The 15,337-nt window shown below is 39.6% G+C and overlaps 1 protein-coding gene across 4 annotated transcripts in view; it reads left to right on the top strand.

Moving 5' to 3' along the window:
- The window catches only part of lrpprc (leucine-rich pentatricopeptide repeat containing), a 173,955-nt gene that overhangs the window by 89,722 nt on the left and 68,896 nt on the right, over positions 1-15,337 (top strand). For all 4 annotated transcript variants that reach the window (XR_009827284.1, XM_062059048.1, XM_062059047.1 and 1 more), the window contains one exon: positions 13,727-13,851. Coding sequence is in view for 3 of the 4 variants with exons in the window: in XM_062059048.1 (XP_061915032.1) it covers positions 13,727-13,851 (125 nt within the window). In the remaining variant the exon portion in view is untranslated. The remainder of the gene's footprint in view (positions 1-13,726; positions 13,852-15,337) is intronic.

The raw sequence follows: 15,337 nt of genomic DNA, 5'->3' as shown, positions 1-15,337 counted from the left end.
GAGAGAACTGGTTCCAGAGCCCTTGCTGTGCGTCGAAGTGAGTCCGACTATGTCTAGTCGGAACTTCTCCACCTCGCGCACTAGCTCAGGCTCCTTCCCCCCCAGCGAGGTGACGTTCCACATCCCAAGAGCTAGCTTCTGTAGCCGAGGATCGGACCGCCAAGTGCCCTGCCTTCGGCTGCCGCCCAGCTCACATCGCACCCGACCTCTATGACCCCTGCTATGGGTGGTGAGCCCATTGGAGGGGGAACCCACGTTGCCTCTTCGGGCTGTGCCCGGCCGGGCCCCATGGGGACAGGCCCGGCCACCAGGCGCTCGCCATCGTGCCCCACCTCCGGGCCTGGCTCCAGAGGGGGGCCCGGCTCCAGAGGGGGGCCCCGGTGACCCGCGTCCGGGCGAGGGAAATCTGAGTCCATAGGTTTTATTTTTCATTGAGGTCTTCGAGCTGCTCTTTGTCTGATCCCTCACCTAGGACCAGTTTGTCTTGGGAGACCCTACCAGGGGGCATAAAGCCCCCGGACAACATAGCTCCTAGGATCATTGGGACACGCAAACTCCTCTACCACGGTAAGGTGGCCGCTCAGAGAGGAGTGGCAATTTCTGTAGATTATTTTTTATAATTTGCAATTTTTTTTTTTTACCTGCTCAAATTTGACGAAAAGCTTTGAAAATATTATTTTAGATAGTCCAGCGTTAAAATTACAGTAATAAGAATCCAGAATGCGTCTTATATTTGGGTCAGACTCAGTGCAGTAGTTTTGTGTTTTTTTCTGCCACATCCAGTCAGCAGGTGTGTGTAAATATGAGTGTCCGGGCACGTCGCTCATCTCTCCCTGTGATCAATGCCGAGGTTGAATTCTGGGTCAGTGCTTCCGACAGAGAGAGGATGTGGAAATTGCTCATTTGTGTGCAGTTTTTGTTCCTGAGTATGGCGTCCATGCCAGGCTTTGTTGTTGCGGACTCAGCAGCTGCAACCTCTCCTCTTCTCTCCCACCCACTGCTCTACAACCAAAGTGTATGTTTGTGTGTTACAAAATGCAGATCAGTATTATCAAACACTGGTCGCGAGGTCACGACTATGACCCCACCCCCCTTCCACACCGTTATGTGTGTGCTCTATTTATCAGAGTAGCTTTTTAAGTAGATCATCTCATTAGCATGTTAATTATGTACAGAGCACTAATTGCTGGATTTAGCCCAGCCATGGCATGCACCGTTGGGGGACACACTGAGGCTATACGCATACTTTCATACAGTGTTTACCTCAAGTGTCGATGCTGTCAACTTTGCAGGTGCTCCTCTGCCACTGTTGATTTTCATAGTAATTCTGCCACAAACACTTTACGGGTTCACTCGGTAATCACTGCTTCGGCGCGATTAGCAGGCTAATTTACTCTTGGGTCATCGTCAGTAGCGAGCAGTACATAAACACACACACACACACACGGGTTGTGACTTGGACCCAGGTGGACAAGCCCATTTTTGTAGTTTTTGTTGTTGATTTTTTTTGGGTAAGGGGGATCGTCTAATTCGCATAATCTATAGAAAAGCACTATATAAATCTAATCCATTATTATTACTATTATAATTGGCTATGTTAACACTTATATAATAAGGACATTTTTCCAGAAAATAAGGGACATTCTTTCCCCTCTGAAAAATTGCGAGCCAAAAAAAAAACTGGAATCTTTGTGAAACACTGTTATGGATAAATGGCACCAATATTAGGGGTCAACCATACTGTGGACCTTGGTTTCATCCATGTTTAATTGAGTTTATGTTAAATTACAAACACTTTAAAACCAACCCAAGCGTTTAAAAAACAGTTAAAAAGAAGACATTAAAAAGCATTAAATTAGACTTGTTGATTACTCTCAAGTATACAACAACGATCTGTGTTCAAAACATGAAATGAAATGCACCAGTAAAACATTTGGACACACTTTCTCACCCTTTTCAACAATAAAATGTCTCCAAACATTTGACTGTTACTCTATGCGATGGTATTGCACAGAAGGTTCAAGATGCTGTTCACCTTGTTGTCCATTTGGAGCTGCAAACACATGACTTTGGAGTCTACTTTCCCCTCTTTATCAGTCATTTTCATTCCGTCACTCAGCGGACAAACCGATTGTTGGGTTGAGGAGGAGGCAGAGCGTGCTGATGTAAACGAGGACAAAGGAGGCATCATTCTCGCCTGCGCCCGTCTCGTCGCAGCTTAATGACTTAATGAACACTTCTGTGGCAAATTAGCCCTCGACAGCCATCATACGCGCCGCCCTGTTAGCCTTCGCGCCCGTCCGCTCGGCATTGTCTCGGCTAACCTGCTACCACTCCATCTTGGCAGCTATCTGCGGCTGCAGCTTGGGAGTGATTAGTGACAGAAATGCTAATGAGCGGGGAGATGGAGGACGTGTACGAGCCTCGTTGAAATTGGTGGAAATGAAAAGAGAGCGATGCAACTTGGGAGAACGCCTCATTCGCAAGTAACACAAAATCGATTTGCACAAAAACCATCACATATTGGTGTGGTACCAACTAACATCTATTTGGCATCTATTTTTATTGTACTGAAAAACCTTAATGTTCACATTCCAACATCCGATAGGAAATAATCATGTTTTTCAACCAGCAACAGGTGTTGGTGGTTAATGTATTTATAATCAGGTACCTTGTAATGGCATATTGATTTCCCACTGAAAGAGCATTGAGTTACTGACAGGAAGCAAAACTAAACTGATCTCAATGGACGCCTCTGACCCTTTAAACTGCACCCCCTGGTTACTGTTGTCATGACCCACAAGCTGTCGTCACAGATGGCGGACGATCAGCAATCACTCGTTTAAATTTCAGACAAAACTAGCATATCTTTCATTCTCGCTGCACAAAACTTGTTGCAACGATCACTTAGGAGAGGGCTAGATTGTTTTACCCAAGGATACATTCATGAAATTTGTGTTTCGGAAGGGGGTAATTCCGATGTGCGTGTTGACGTGAAGTGCTAGCGGTTAATGCAGAAACATCCCTCACAACAAAGACTGCACATTAAAATTTACCAAAAAAATAGAAGATTCCTTGCTATCATTTTTACTAACCGTAATCACCCAGATAGCTACCTTAAAGATTAGATGGAAAAAGTGTTATATTCCACCACAAGCTACGTTCATAGAACAATACATTTCTTCAGTAGGCGTATAACTGCAAACATAAACCTGCGTGTCGTTGACGAAGCAAACGACTACATTAAGCTACTTCTTTTTGTTTACCATTCATAAAAATAAATATGTATCTTCAGTAGGCCTGTAGCTACACACACAGGTCTATGCGTCGTCAACAATCAAAACAACTCGGGGAAAGTAAATTGTGTAATGCTCTGTATTTGTGGACGTAACGATGTAGCTATGGATTTCTTGAACATTAATTGTTCACTCAATTACTGAACTAACCTTCGAACAAACAGCCTTGTGCGTGTTGATGTTCTTCATGTTTAGCTGATAAGACGGTCTCCCACAAGCTTTTTTCGCAGTTTGTCTTCAGTTTTGGAAATGGGATGAGTTTTACTCCTTCCAATTTCTTCAGATATCGTGTGTCCACATTATGATTTTCAATGGTTATCTCAATCACATTGTTTGTGGGACAATATGGCAGCCTGGTTGTAGTCTGAGTGTACTGTGAATTTCCCACAATTTAAAGGCCTACTGAAATTAATTTTTTTTATTTAAACGGGGATAACCGATCCATTCTATGTGTCATACTTGATCATTTCGCGATATTGCCATGTTTTTGCTGAAAGGATTTAGTAGAGAACAACGACGATAAAGTTCGCAACTTTTGGTCGCTGATTAAAAAAAAGCCTTGCCCCTACCGGAGTGCTGCTCACATTTCCCTATTGTTTACACCAGCAGCGAGAGAGATTCGGACCGAGAAAGCGACGATTACCCCATTAATTTGAGCGAGGATGAAAGATTTGTGGATGAGGAAAGTGAGAGTGAAGGACTATAGTGCAGTGCAGGACGTATCTTTTTTCGCTCTGACCGTAACTTAGGTACAAGGGTTCATTGGATTCCACACTTTCTCCTTTTTCTATTGTGGATCACGGATTTGTATTTTAAACCACCTCGGATACTATATCCTCTTGAAAATGAGAGTCGAGAACGCAAAATGGACATTCACAGTGACTTATCTCCACGACAATACATCGGCGAAACACTTTAGCTACGGAGCTAACGTGATAGCATCGGGCTTAAATGCAGATATAAGCAAAAGAAATAAACCCCTGACTGGAAAAATAGACAAAAAATCAACAATACTATTAAACCCTGGACATGTAACTACACGGTTAATGCTTTCCAGCTTGGCGAAGATTAACAATGCTGTTGCTAACGACGCCATTGAAGCTAACTTAGCAACGGGACCTCACAGAGCTATGATAAAAACATTAGCGCTCCACCTACGCCAGCCAGCCTTCATCTGCTCATAGACACCCGTGCTCACCTGCGTTCCAGCGATCGACGGAAGGACGAAGGACTTCACCCGACCATCCGTGCGGTCGGCGGCTAGCGCGTCTGCCATCCAAGTCAAAGTCCTCCTGGTTGTGTTGCTGCAGCCAGCCGCTAATACACCGATCCCACCTACAGCTTTCTTCTTTGCAGTCTTCATTGTTCATTAAAAGATTCACCAACACAGATGTCCAGAATACTGTGGAATTTTCAGATGAAAACAGAGCTTTTTTGTATTGGATTCAAAGGTGTACCAATACTTCCGTTTAACTAGTGACGTCACTCGCATACGTCATCATACAAAGACGTTTTCAACCGGAAGTATAGCGGGAAATTTAAAATTGCACTTTATAAGTTAACCCGGCCGTATTGGCATGTGTTGCAATGTTAAGATTTCATCATTGATATATAAACTATCAGACTGCGTGGTCGGTAGTAGTGGGTTTCAGTAGGCCTTTAATAGGTTGAAATACTCAGAATGATTGACAGGCCCGATGCGTGTATATAAGGGGTGTCAAACTAATTTTATCTCAGGGGCCGCATGGAGGAAAATTAGAGATATCCGATAATATCGGACTGCCGATAAATGTTTTAAAATTCAATATTGGAAATTATCGGTATCTGTTTAAAAAAGTAAAATTTATGACTTTTTTAAAATGTCGCTGTACGGAGTGGCACACGGACGTAGGGAGAAGTACAGAGCGCCAATACAACTTACAAAGGCACTGCCTTTGCGTGCCGGCCCAATCACATAATATCTACGGCTTTTCACACACACAAGTGAATGCACCGCATACTTGGTCAACAGCCATACAGGTCACACTGAGGGTGCCCATATATATATATATACAAATAGAACGAGCACATTCTGAAAATGTACATATGACAAATAATCCTCTTGGCAAAACACTTCAAGTTAGTTGAAAATTCTGAGGAAAAATTTTCAAAACACCATAAAGAACAGAGTGAACTCTCAGTATATTTACAAACCAATAAACCTCAAGCACTTCCTGTTTAGCATTCTAATGTTGTCAGTTTACCCTTAGACGTGTTTGGAAAAGCAACCGAGTGTTTCCTCAAACCGCCACATTGGTGACATCCACAACACATTCATTTATAATCATTCAAATATTACAATTATTATATAATCAAAACAATTGTCAATTGACACCATGACAGTCAAATTAAAAGTAATATAACTACAAACTTAACCAATGTGAATATGGTAAGCATAAAATAAAATAGAACACACAACAAATGTAGAAACACTCATTTTTACAATGGAATTCAGAGTGCACATTAGTGATGGGTCCGGCAACACCGATGCATCGGCGCATACGTCGAGCTCATAGAGCAAAACCCTGTGTCGGTGCGCGTACCGCTTTTAGAAAGTCACGTGACCGATCATGAGCTGTTTCGGTCATGTGACCGATACGCAAACTGTGTCGCACTCCTCTGTGCCCTGTGCCCTGCCTTTTCTACAGCCGGAGAAATAACTAAGAAGAGAAATCGTCTAAAATTGAATACGTTGGAAAAACTGTTTTTTTTTTTTAATAAAAATGTGTAAAAAATAAATAAAAATAAAAATTCCCAGTCCACAAGCATCCTCATTCACAACACGTTCTCTTAGATTTCCATGTTATGATACATGTTCACATTATTTATTGACTGTATCTAAAAAAGATAAAAATACATTTTTATTTAAATGAAGATATGAAATAATACTAAATCAAATACAATGACTTGGTTTATATTATTGTATATACTAGGTCATAAAATCAGTGTCAGTTGAGTCGGTCCATAGGTTGCCTGTAGGGATTTTTAGTGTCTGGCAGATGTCAGTATTCAGTGACACAGTATCGACACAGTATCAATACAGTTTTGCAATGTGTCGAAACGCTTCATGACGCCTCATCAATCCATCACTAGTGCACATCATGCCGTTAACAAATTGCAAGCGCTGCACAGAATTTTAACTACAAAAATTATGGTCATGTTGGCTTAAGTCTTTTCATCTTACCGTTTTATTATTTTATCTGTTGAGTGGATAATTTACAATGAATGGTTTTGTGCATCACTACAGCATTAGTCTGCCGCCAGCCACAACAGGAGCAGCTAAATTCTTGCACCTGCGCTGATTGGAGTAGTGACAGCCAATCCAAAGGACACTTAAAGTCAGCTGACACGTCATCTTTAAACAGTGTGATATGGATTACACTGGAATTACTATTGCTACATCCAGTGGACGCATTTAGAACAGCAGTTTCTTTCATTAAAAAATTGCAGCTCATTTTTATACTTAGCAAAATTCATTTTGCGGGCCGCAATTAAACCTTTTCGGGCCGGACGTTTGACAACCCTGGTGTATATCTTTCGAAGAACCAACGTCTTCTGCAGTGGACATTCATGTTTTGCCTAACAAGGCTCTTTTTTTCCCCTAGAGACTTGAAACTGACAAAAGAAATGCACCAGAAACAAATGTCCACTGCCAGAGCTTGAAAACCCTCTTCAGTCGTGAAAGTCTCTTGTTTGGGAACACTTGGCCTACCCGATTAAATACTTAAAGGGACAAAGACAAGTGGATGAGATGAAAAAAGTGTGTCGCTATTGTTTAGTAGAAATGGGGAACTGGGCTCTTTTGTTTTGTATGTTTTTAAAAAAAAAATATCATTATAGCTGTTTGCACAAATGCTGCACTGTTTTGGGTTTTGCCTTTATTCCCTTTCTGTACCCAAGTTGAACCAAACCGTGACCTTAAAACTAAGTTAAATATCGTACTGTGATTGTGGCGTATCGTTACAACCATTACTATTTGGCATCTGTCTTTACTGTTCTGAGAAACCCATTGATGTTCACTATCCAACATCAAATAAGTAGAAGGCTGTAGTCCCTTGAACTGGCATCACTCCCCTCGTGTCAGCACCTCCTATTAGCATTACTAAACGCCGTTCTTAAGCACACGTAACAACAGGCTAGTGGTGTCATGATCAGCGTCTCATTTGTGTTCTGCAGACACCCCCCTGTCCTCCCCCCGTGCGAGGACAGTGGCTTGATAACAGGCCTGCCGATCTTCGTCACACAAAAGATGAGTAGAGAGGGTGGAGAAGGAAGATGGCATGATGAGGCACAATTAACTTCCTTGTCTAATCCTTCAGGTTTCCGCCAGCAAAGCCTTCGGTCGTGGTTTTTTCCCCCTAGCTTAATTGGCTGGAAAGTGTCTGACATGCAAAGTTGGGGACATTAACAGGCCTGCGTGCCATAGTAAATGGCAACGCAAAGTGACAGTTAAATTGTACCGAGGGGAAATTATCCATCTTTTGACATCCTTAGCTCCTTTTTTTTTTTGTAGGAGGAGATGATCGTCGGGCAGTGCAAAAGAGAGGGGGAAGGAAGGCCGAGGTAGTGTAATTGCATTGCCAGGCCTATCTTCTTTAACTAATAGTTACTTTTGGACATGTTCTACTGAAAGAACATGAAGTCTGATATTAGGTATGGCTTGAAACATTTATGCTGCATAGGTCAACCACTTTCAAAATTGTCCTGTTTCCTTCTTCATCTCCTCTGGATTTGGAATACATGTTTACGCTAAATATTTCATATAATCATTTAACTTGAATGTATAGTCTTCTCCAGCCTTTTCCTGTTAGGGCTACAATAGAAAATCTACTTTCGCCGCCTTAAAATTTAAGTATTTTCCTCACTCGATTACTATATAGCCTCTCCCACACAGGTGCCCCATCTGCTTTGACCTCTGTGTTGATTGACATGGTAATTACTCAATCAACAGATTGACAGCAGCGCTGTCACAACACAGCCGATTGAAGTGTGAAGTGGTCCTCCTTTCGCCCTCCTCCCCCGTTTTCCCAGCTCGTCTCTCTTCTTGGTGTCTCCAATTTCCCTTTATCAAACCCGTCAGGCTGAACTTGTCCTCCCTCTACAGCAAAAGTGTCCAAACTACGGCTCGCGGGCCAAGTAAGGCCCACCGGCGTCTTCAATTTGGTTCGTTAGACGTCATGAGTTAAATAAGAAATCTGGCCTGCAGTGTTTTCAAATTAATCTTTAAATATTTCACATTTTGATGACTGCAAAGTTAGCGCCATCTTGTGGGCAACGTGAGTAATTCAGGTCAATGTCCATGAATTGTATTTTGAACCAAGTATAGCACATTTACTTATATGACCCAATCCAAACAACTTTCCCTAGTCATGACACAAACAAAAATTGCAACCAAAAAGTCAACAGACATAGCCACATTTAACAAAACTTGCTCACTGAACTTTGTAGATTTAAAAAAATGTCCAAGCAGCATAAACAATTCAAAATTACACCCACTTAGGTGCATGTCTATGAATGTTCTCATTCATCCAGGTCATTGTCATCTCAGGGCATTCAATTGTGTCCCATTTAGGTCCATTATAATGCATGATGGGAAGAATGCAAAACACTCTCTCTACACTTATCCATGTTGGGCGCATTTTAGCTGCTTAATATATTTGACTAATTAAAAAAATTTAAGGAGGTTGTCACAGAAGTAAACAAGGTAGGAGTCGAACTTAAAGAAAAAGCAAGGCTAGCAACACTCGTGTCCTTCTAATAATTTTAATACAAACTGAGCAGGCGCTACCAAACACAGACCAGTGTGAACTTTCACATACTCTTAATATCCAATTATATATCCATTATATTAATATATGTACACATATATGTATAGGATATATATACAGTCGTGGTCAAAAGTTTACATACACTTATAAAGAACATAATGTCATGGCTGTCTGGAGTTTCCAATAATTTCTACAACTCTTATTTTTTTGTGATAAAGTGATTGGAGCACATACTTGTTTGTCACAAAAGACATTCATGAATTTGGTTCTTTTATGAATTTATTATGGGTTTACTGAAAATGTGACCAAATCTGCTGGGTCAAAAGTATACATACAGCAAAGTTAATATTTGGTTACATGTCCTTGGCAAGTTTCGCTGCAATAAGGCGCTTTTGGTAGCCATCCACAAGCTTCTGGCAAGCTTCTGGTTCAATTTTTGACCACTCTTCTTGACAAAATTAGTGCAGTTCAGCTAAATTTGTTGGTTTTATGACATGGACTTGTTTCTTCAGCATTGTCCACATGTTCGCAATGGGGTCTAAGTCAGGACTTTGGGAAGGCCGTTCTAAAACCTTAATTCTCGCCTGATTTAGCCATTCCTTTACCACTTTTGACGTGTGTTTGGGGTCATTGTCCTGTTGGAACACCCAACTGCGCCCAAGACCCAACCTCTGGGCTGATGATTTTAGGTTGTCCTGAAGAATTTGGAGGTTACCCTCTTTTTTCCTTGTCCCATTTACTCTCTGTAAAGCACCGGTTGCAGTCCCCAGCCAATTTTTTTTAGTTCGATGCAGCCCCTAAATTGAAAAGTTTGGACACCCCTGCTCTACAGTCTGCAATCTCTGACTGTTCAGTTTGTCGCCATGCGAGGGATTGATGTAAATCATTGAACGACGGGTTTAGACATGGGGTCACTAGAATAGACAAATAGTTGATCCTCAATTCAAAGTCGACCACTTTTAAAACTGTTTTTTGGAGCTATCAATGGTAATAGGAAAAGTTTGTTGATGACCATTGAACAGGAAATGGGTCTTATTGCAATGTAGTGGCAGTGTGGTGATGAAGGTGTCCTGGCTGCTCAGTCTGATATTACTAATGCGACAAAAGAGCATACATAGCAAAGACAGCTGTGTTTTTAGTGTTAATGTGAAGAGACTCACCTACGAGGCACAGAGTAAAAATAATACTAATTTCTGTAGTGTTTCTCTAGCTACTCAAAGACACCGAATTAGAAATAGTAAATCGCGTGGAGGAAAACCGTAATCCCTCTTTAATACACTGTGATGAACTTCTTTTTACACTTGCATGATGTCTAACAATGTTAAAAAGTGCTTGCAGAAGTGTTATACTCCTTATTTAATTAAATAAAAATAAAGGACTAGATTTATTTAGCGCTTTTCTATACACTCAAAGCACTTTACAGTGAGAACAGAGAACCCATCATTCGTTCACTCCACATTCACACTTATATATTGATGGTAAGCTACATTTGTAGCCACAACTTCCCTGGTGTACACTGAATGAAACGTGGCGGGTAACAATTTGCGCGTTGACCACCACACAACATTAATTCACAACGGTATTTGGTTATAATACACTTTTCCACCACTTGTGGCAGTAGTGACAATAGCAAACAAACAGAGGAAGTCTAGAGCTAACGTCATACAGAAGTTTCTAAAGCGCAAAAATTACTAAGTGGTGAAGCTGTATTTTCATTTGCACTCAAATTTCAGTTAAGTTGGAAAACTTTATTTATTATTAATTTGGGACAAGCGGTAGAAAATGGATGGATGGATCAATGGATTTTAGCACTACATTATTTTATGTCAATGTATTTTTCATCAGTTATTTATTAGTCCCTTCTTGTGCAGTATATTTGGTTAGTACTTCTTTTTCTGACCTCAGCCTAAGGTTCATGTGTTAAATAAATAAATAATCTTTGTGATGAACACATGGTTTCATATAATTTGACAAGGTTGTGAACTGTAAGTAGGTTATATATAATTATTAAATATGATTAAAATCAAGAGAAAGATTACTGATTCAGTGTTAATCATTGAGTGGGCCCCTTTTTAATTTTTTTAATGATATTCTTCCATCATGAGGCATGAAGGGATTTTATGATCAGTACTTTTATTAAAAGATGGATAACTAAAGAAAATACCTCCAATAAACACTTTAAAAATGCTCCAATTAGGCAAGCTTGCACGTAGTGTGTTATAGGTAGGTTAGAATGAGTAAATCAACTTTCTGGAAGCCTGTCGTAGAATTCCCAAAACAAACATGGCATCGACCGTGTTGGACTTATTCACGGTTTCATAGGAGGACTTTGTGTGCTACTTGCACCAAATGTTTCGCACAAATTCTGCCAGGAGGAAAACAGCAACACATCAAACTTTATCAGTCACTTGACACGCCAGCGTCACTACAACAGTGTTTTGAATGCCTATGAAGATGCAGGTTTTTTTTAGCACTTTGCCTTTCATTTCTTTTAAATGGACAACATTTTATTAGTCATTTAAATTTTAAATTACGGTATAAATAAATATTTATGAAGTAATCATCTTTGTTATTTGTAAGCACATGCCTAAAATAACTGCAAAAAATAGAGCCATTAAATATGTGTACGCTTTATTATCTTATTAGTCGACTAATCGTTAAGATAATTGTTGACTAATCAACTATTAATATAATCGTTAGTTGCAGCTTTAGGTACCACGAAAACTTAACTTTAAATATTGTTTAAAAAACGGATATAGATTACTAAGTAAAATTACAAAAGTAGTAACAATACATTCAAACCGTAGCAATATAATAACAATAAAATTCAGTTTTACCGTTTTAATTTGTTAAATTGTTTTTTACCTTTTACACTTATTTTACCTCCATAGATGTTTTGCTTTCGTGTCAAATAAACTTTAATAAAATGTTTGATTAATTGCAAAAATGTTCACATTTATTAGTGCAATACATCTTAGGTTAATTTTGACCAGTACTTTAGGTCAAAGCACAATAATTGTGCAAATGTATCAATGGCTTTAAGTACATTATGCTTGTGTAAGGTTCTTTTTTTTTAAACTTTTATTTTGTTTTTGTTAGCGCAGTCAGACCAGATGTGGCGCACCCAACGATTATTGTGAGGGGAGGAAGTGTGCTGTGCTATAGTTCTCAGCTTAAGAAGTAAGGAGACAATTTGAAGCTGTAAAAATAAAAAAAAACGCATCTCAAGTTGTGTGTGCTGTTTGTAGATTGATCTTATATCCATGATGTGGTTCACAACAACACAAGCAGATGAGATGTGTGGTGGGTGTTTGGATTGATTTTGATAGATTTGTCTTCATAGTTTAGTCGCTGTTTTAGGTCTCTGTCTCGACGTTTAGTTTAGGATGTGTTTCGGGATGAATGAGCTGTACTGGACACATTATTTTCCCAAACAAATGTTATTTCTCTCATAATAACAGCATTTCACTTAGATTAATGTCAATTTCCCTGATATTCTGCGTTTAACAGAGGATTTTGTTTTATTGGCAAATTATGTGACTCCGTCCGCGGTTATGTAAATGCGGAAATAAATTGACTTTACTTTTTTTGTTGAGTTTAGTGATTATTGATTAGGCATATTAGCGTTGTGTCAAATAAGTAGCAACCATGGTGACATCCCAAACCTCTAATAGACCTGCTCTTTTTTCATTAATTAGCTCCTCATCTGTTTTACTGTCACAAGCTCTGGAAGTTGCGTGGCTCGTTAATCTTTTTTTTAAATGTATTTATTTTTTCTTGATTGTGAGAAGTCATAAATTGAAATCATAAATCAAAATTTAATTTAATTGTCCAGTCCTAGCGGGTTCCTAACACTGCAGCATTTGAAAATTGCAAAAGGTTTACTAAAAATAAAGCTAACTGCGATTTTATCATGGAAATGATGGCACTGGAGACTCAGCACTTTACCATCATGGAAGATTGCAGAACTACAGGTACAGTTTGTCAAATCCACTTTAGTTTAAGTCTTTTTTTCCCCCCCGGTGTGCACATACGACACTTAAATATACATTTGGAAAATAATAAATGTAAATAATTTATCGGCCTTGAGAAGCGGGAAGTTAGCGGTATCTGCTTGTAAAAAGTAAAGCGCATAATTTACTGTTAATAATTTGCATTTCTATCTATTTTGATTTGTGTTCTGCTTTTAAGGTTCAACTATTGCAATCATTTAAGGGTGAGAGGAGCAAAGACAGGAAATAAGAGATGAGGAAATGAGAGGTTTAAAAGGTGCTTGTGAGGACAAAAGAAGAGAGAGAGAAGTTAAAGATCAGCGTGGAGGTTAAAGATCAGTCCTTTTGTCTGTTGCAGAGCATCAAGCACCATTAAAAGTCTGTCCAGAGAAACATTAGGGCAGACATGGAGGAGAGAGCATGATTGTGTGAGAGTGATGTACTGGGGTCTAAAAGGCCTCATCACCCGCAGTTGTGCTGTCATGCATTAAAAGGCCTGTATTGTTGGGGCGGGGTCATTGTACTTGAATATGAGGTCATGGGGTTAACGCTGTGTATTTTTCTGGCGATACAATCCTAACTGATTGCACATCTGTCCGCTCTCTCTTTCTCATTGTTGCCCTGTCGACAGTGATGACCTCCCCGGAGCTGTGGAAGCAATGCTGGAGTGTCAGAAGCGCTACAAACTGCTTCCTCGCATTCACGACATCATCGTTGGCCTGATAGAGAAGGGGAACACGGAGCTTCTGCAGAAAGGTTTCACACCAACAACACACTTTGTGGCGTTATCACTGGTACCGTCGATCCTCGGATTTCAAACAGTGCATTCTTGGGAGCTGAGCTAAGAACTAAAAATAGAAATGGGAGAAATGTAACTCATAAAACATAGTAATCGCAGTTATATTTTATACGGTGGTGCCTTAGTTTTCATTAAAAACCCGTTACAAAAGACAGAAACGTATAAAAACCAATTCATCCATTTCCAGACACTAAAATGGTATAAACATAAAACACATTGTATAAAGAAAGTTATAGTTTTACACGCAGAAAGCGGTGTGAAATACATATACATGACAAATAAATGAGTGAAATGGATAAATGAACATTTGATTTTACTTTAGGTTCATTTAAGACTCTTGTTTTTTAATATGGTGATGAGCGGAGAGGGAAGAGGGGAGTACTACACGCACTCCATCGTCATACATTGCGATAAATTATTTCTTAAAGTCGCTAGTGTGTCTCATGTTCTTTATTAAAGAGCGGCTAGTTGCAACTTCTTTGGCTCAATGGTGGCTTGTGTTGCAGTTGTATTTAATGAAAAAAGCGCAGAGACTAAGGGCCTGATTTACTAAAGGTTTGTGTGTACTAAAACACGTGCAAACCTGATAGCACACACAAAGCTGATCTACTAAACGTGTGCAAAATGGATTGCGTCTGTTAAGTGAGCAGATTAAGGCATGTCATCCATTTTGTGTCTTTTTTTTCATTAATATGCAAAATATCTGCTGATCATCAAACAACCACAATACTGGGAGGAAAAGATACAAATATAATCATTTAGCGAGCACAATGTGATTTATCAACACTAATTACCGTTTTGCGAGCACTATTTATCGTTTTATTTAGCACGTGTCAGAAGGACAGTTACACACAGAAATAAAAAATATTATACATATCTATTCAGTAACATCATTTTATAGCTGCTAGAGGACTTGAAGGGCTGCTTAAAACAAATTCAATTGATGCTTTTTGGTTTCCTCTAGTATTTTTTTACTGGCGTAAAAATATTTCTTATACAAGGATATTTATATATAAAAAACCTTAAGTATGCAATTTTTTGCAGCCTCTCCCCAGTGAGCACACCTTCGGCTGTAAAAAATAAATGATTCAACGTAGATGCACTGCACAACTGCCTGTAAAATTCCCATTAAAAAGTGGTAGCTGTCTCCTGCATGTTTGAAAACATAGCAAAACGACACAGGTAAGAAGAGCATGATAACATGAATGTGCAGTAAATGAGTGTCTCTGTGGTGATATCCCGTATACTACACGCAAAATTGTCATTTAAATAAGGCGGTCTGCGTCACTTTACAATTGTGCACACAGTCTTAGTAGATCACACGCAACACGCCCACTAATAGTACACGCTATTTTAAAGATTGCCCACGCTGTTTAGCACGTGGTGTTAGGATTTTGGTAAATCAGCCCTTAAGTCACCAACGTGTGGGAAAGGTATGCAATA

Source organism: Entelurus aequoreus, linkage group LG09, assembly GCF_033978785.1.
Source record: "Entelurus aequoreus isolate RoL-2023_Sb linkage group LG09, RoL_Eaeq_v1.1, whole genome shotgun sequence".
Taxonomy (NCBI): domain Eukaryota; kingdom Metazoa; phylum Chordata; class Actinopteri; order Syngnathiformes; family Syngnathidae; genus Entelurus; species Entelurus aequoreus.
Note: the sequence above shows the minus strand (reverse complement) of the source record. Positions and strands in the feature narration are given on the sequence as shown.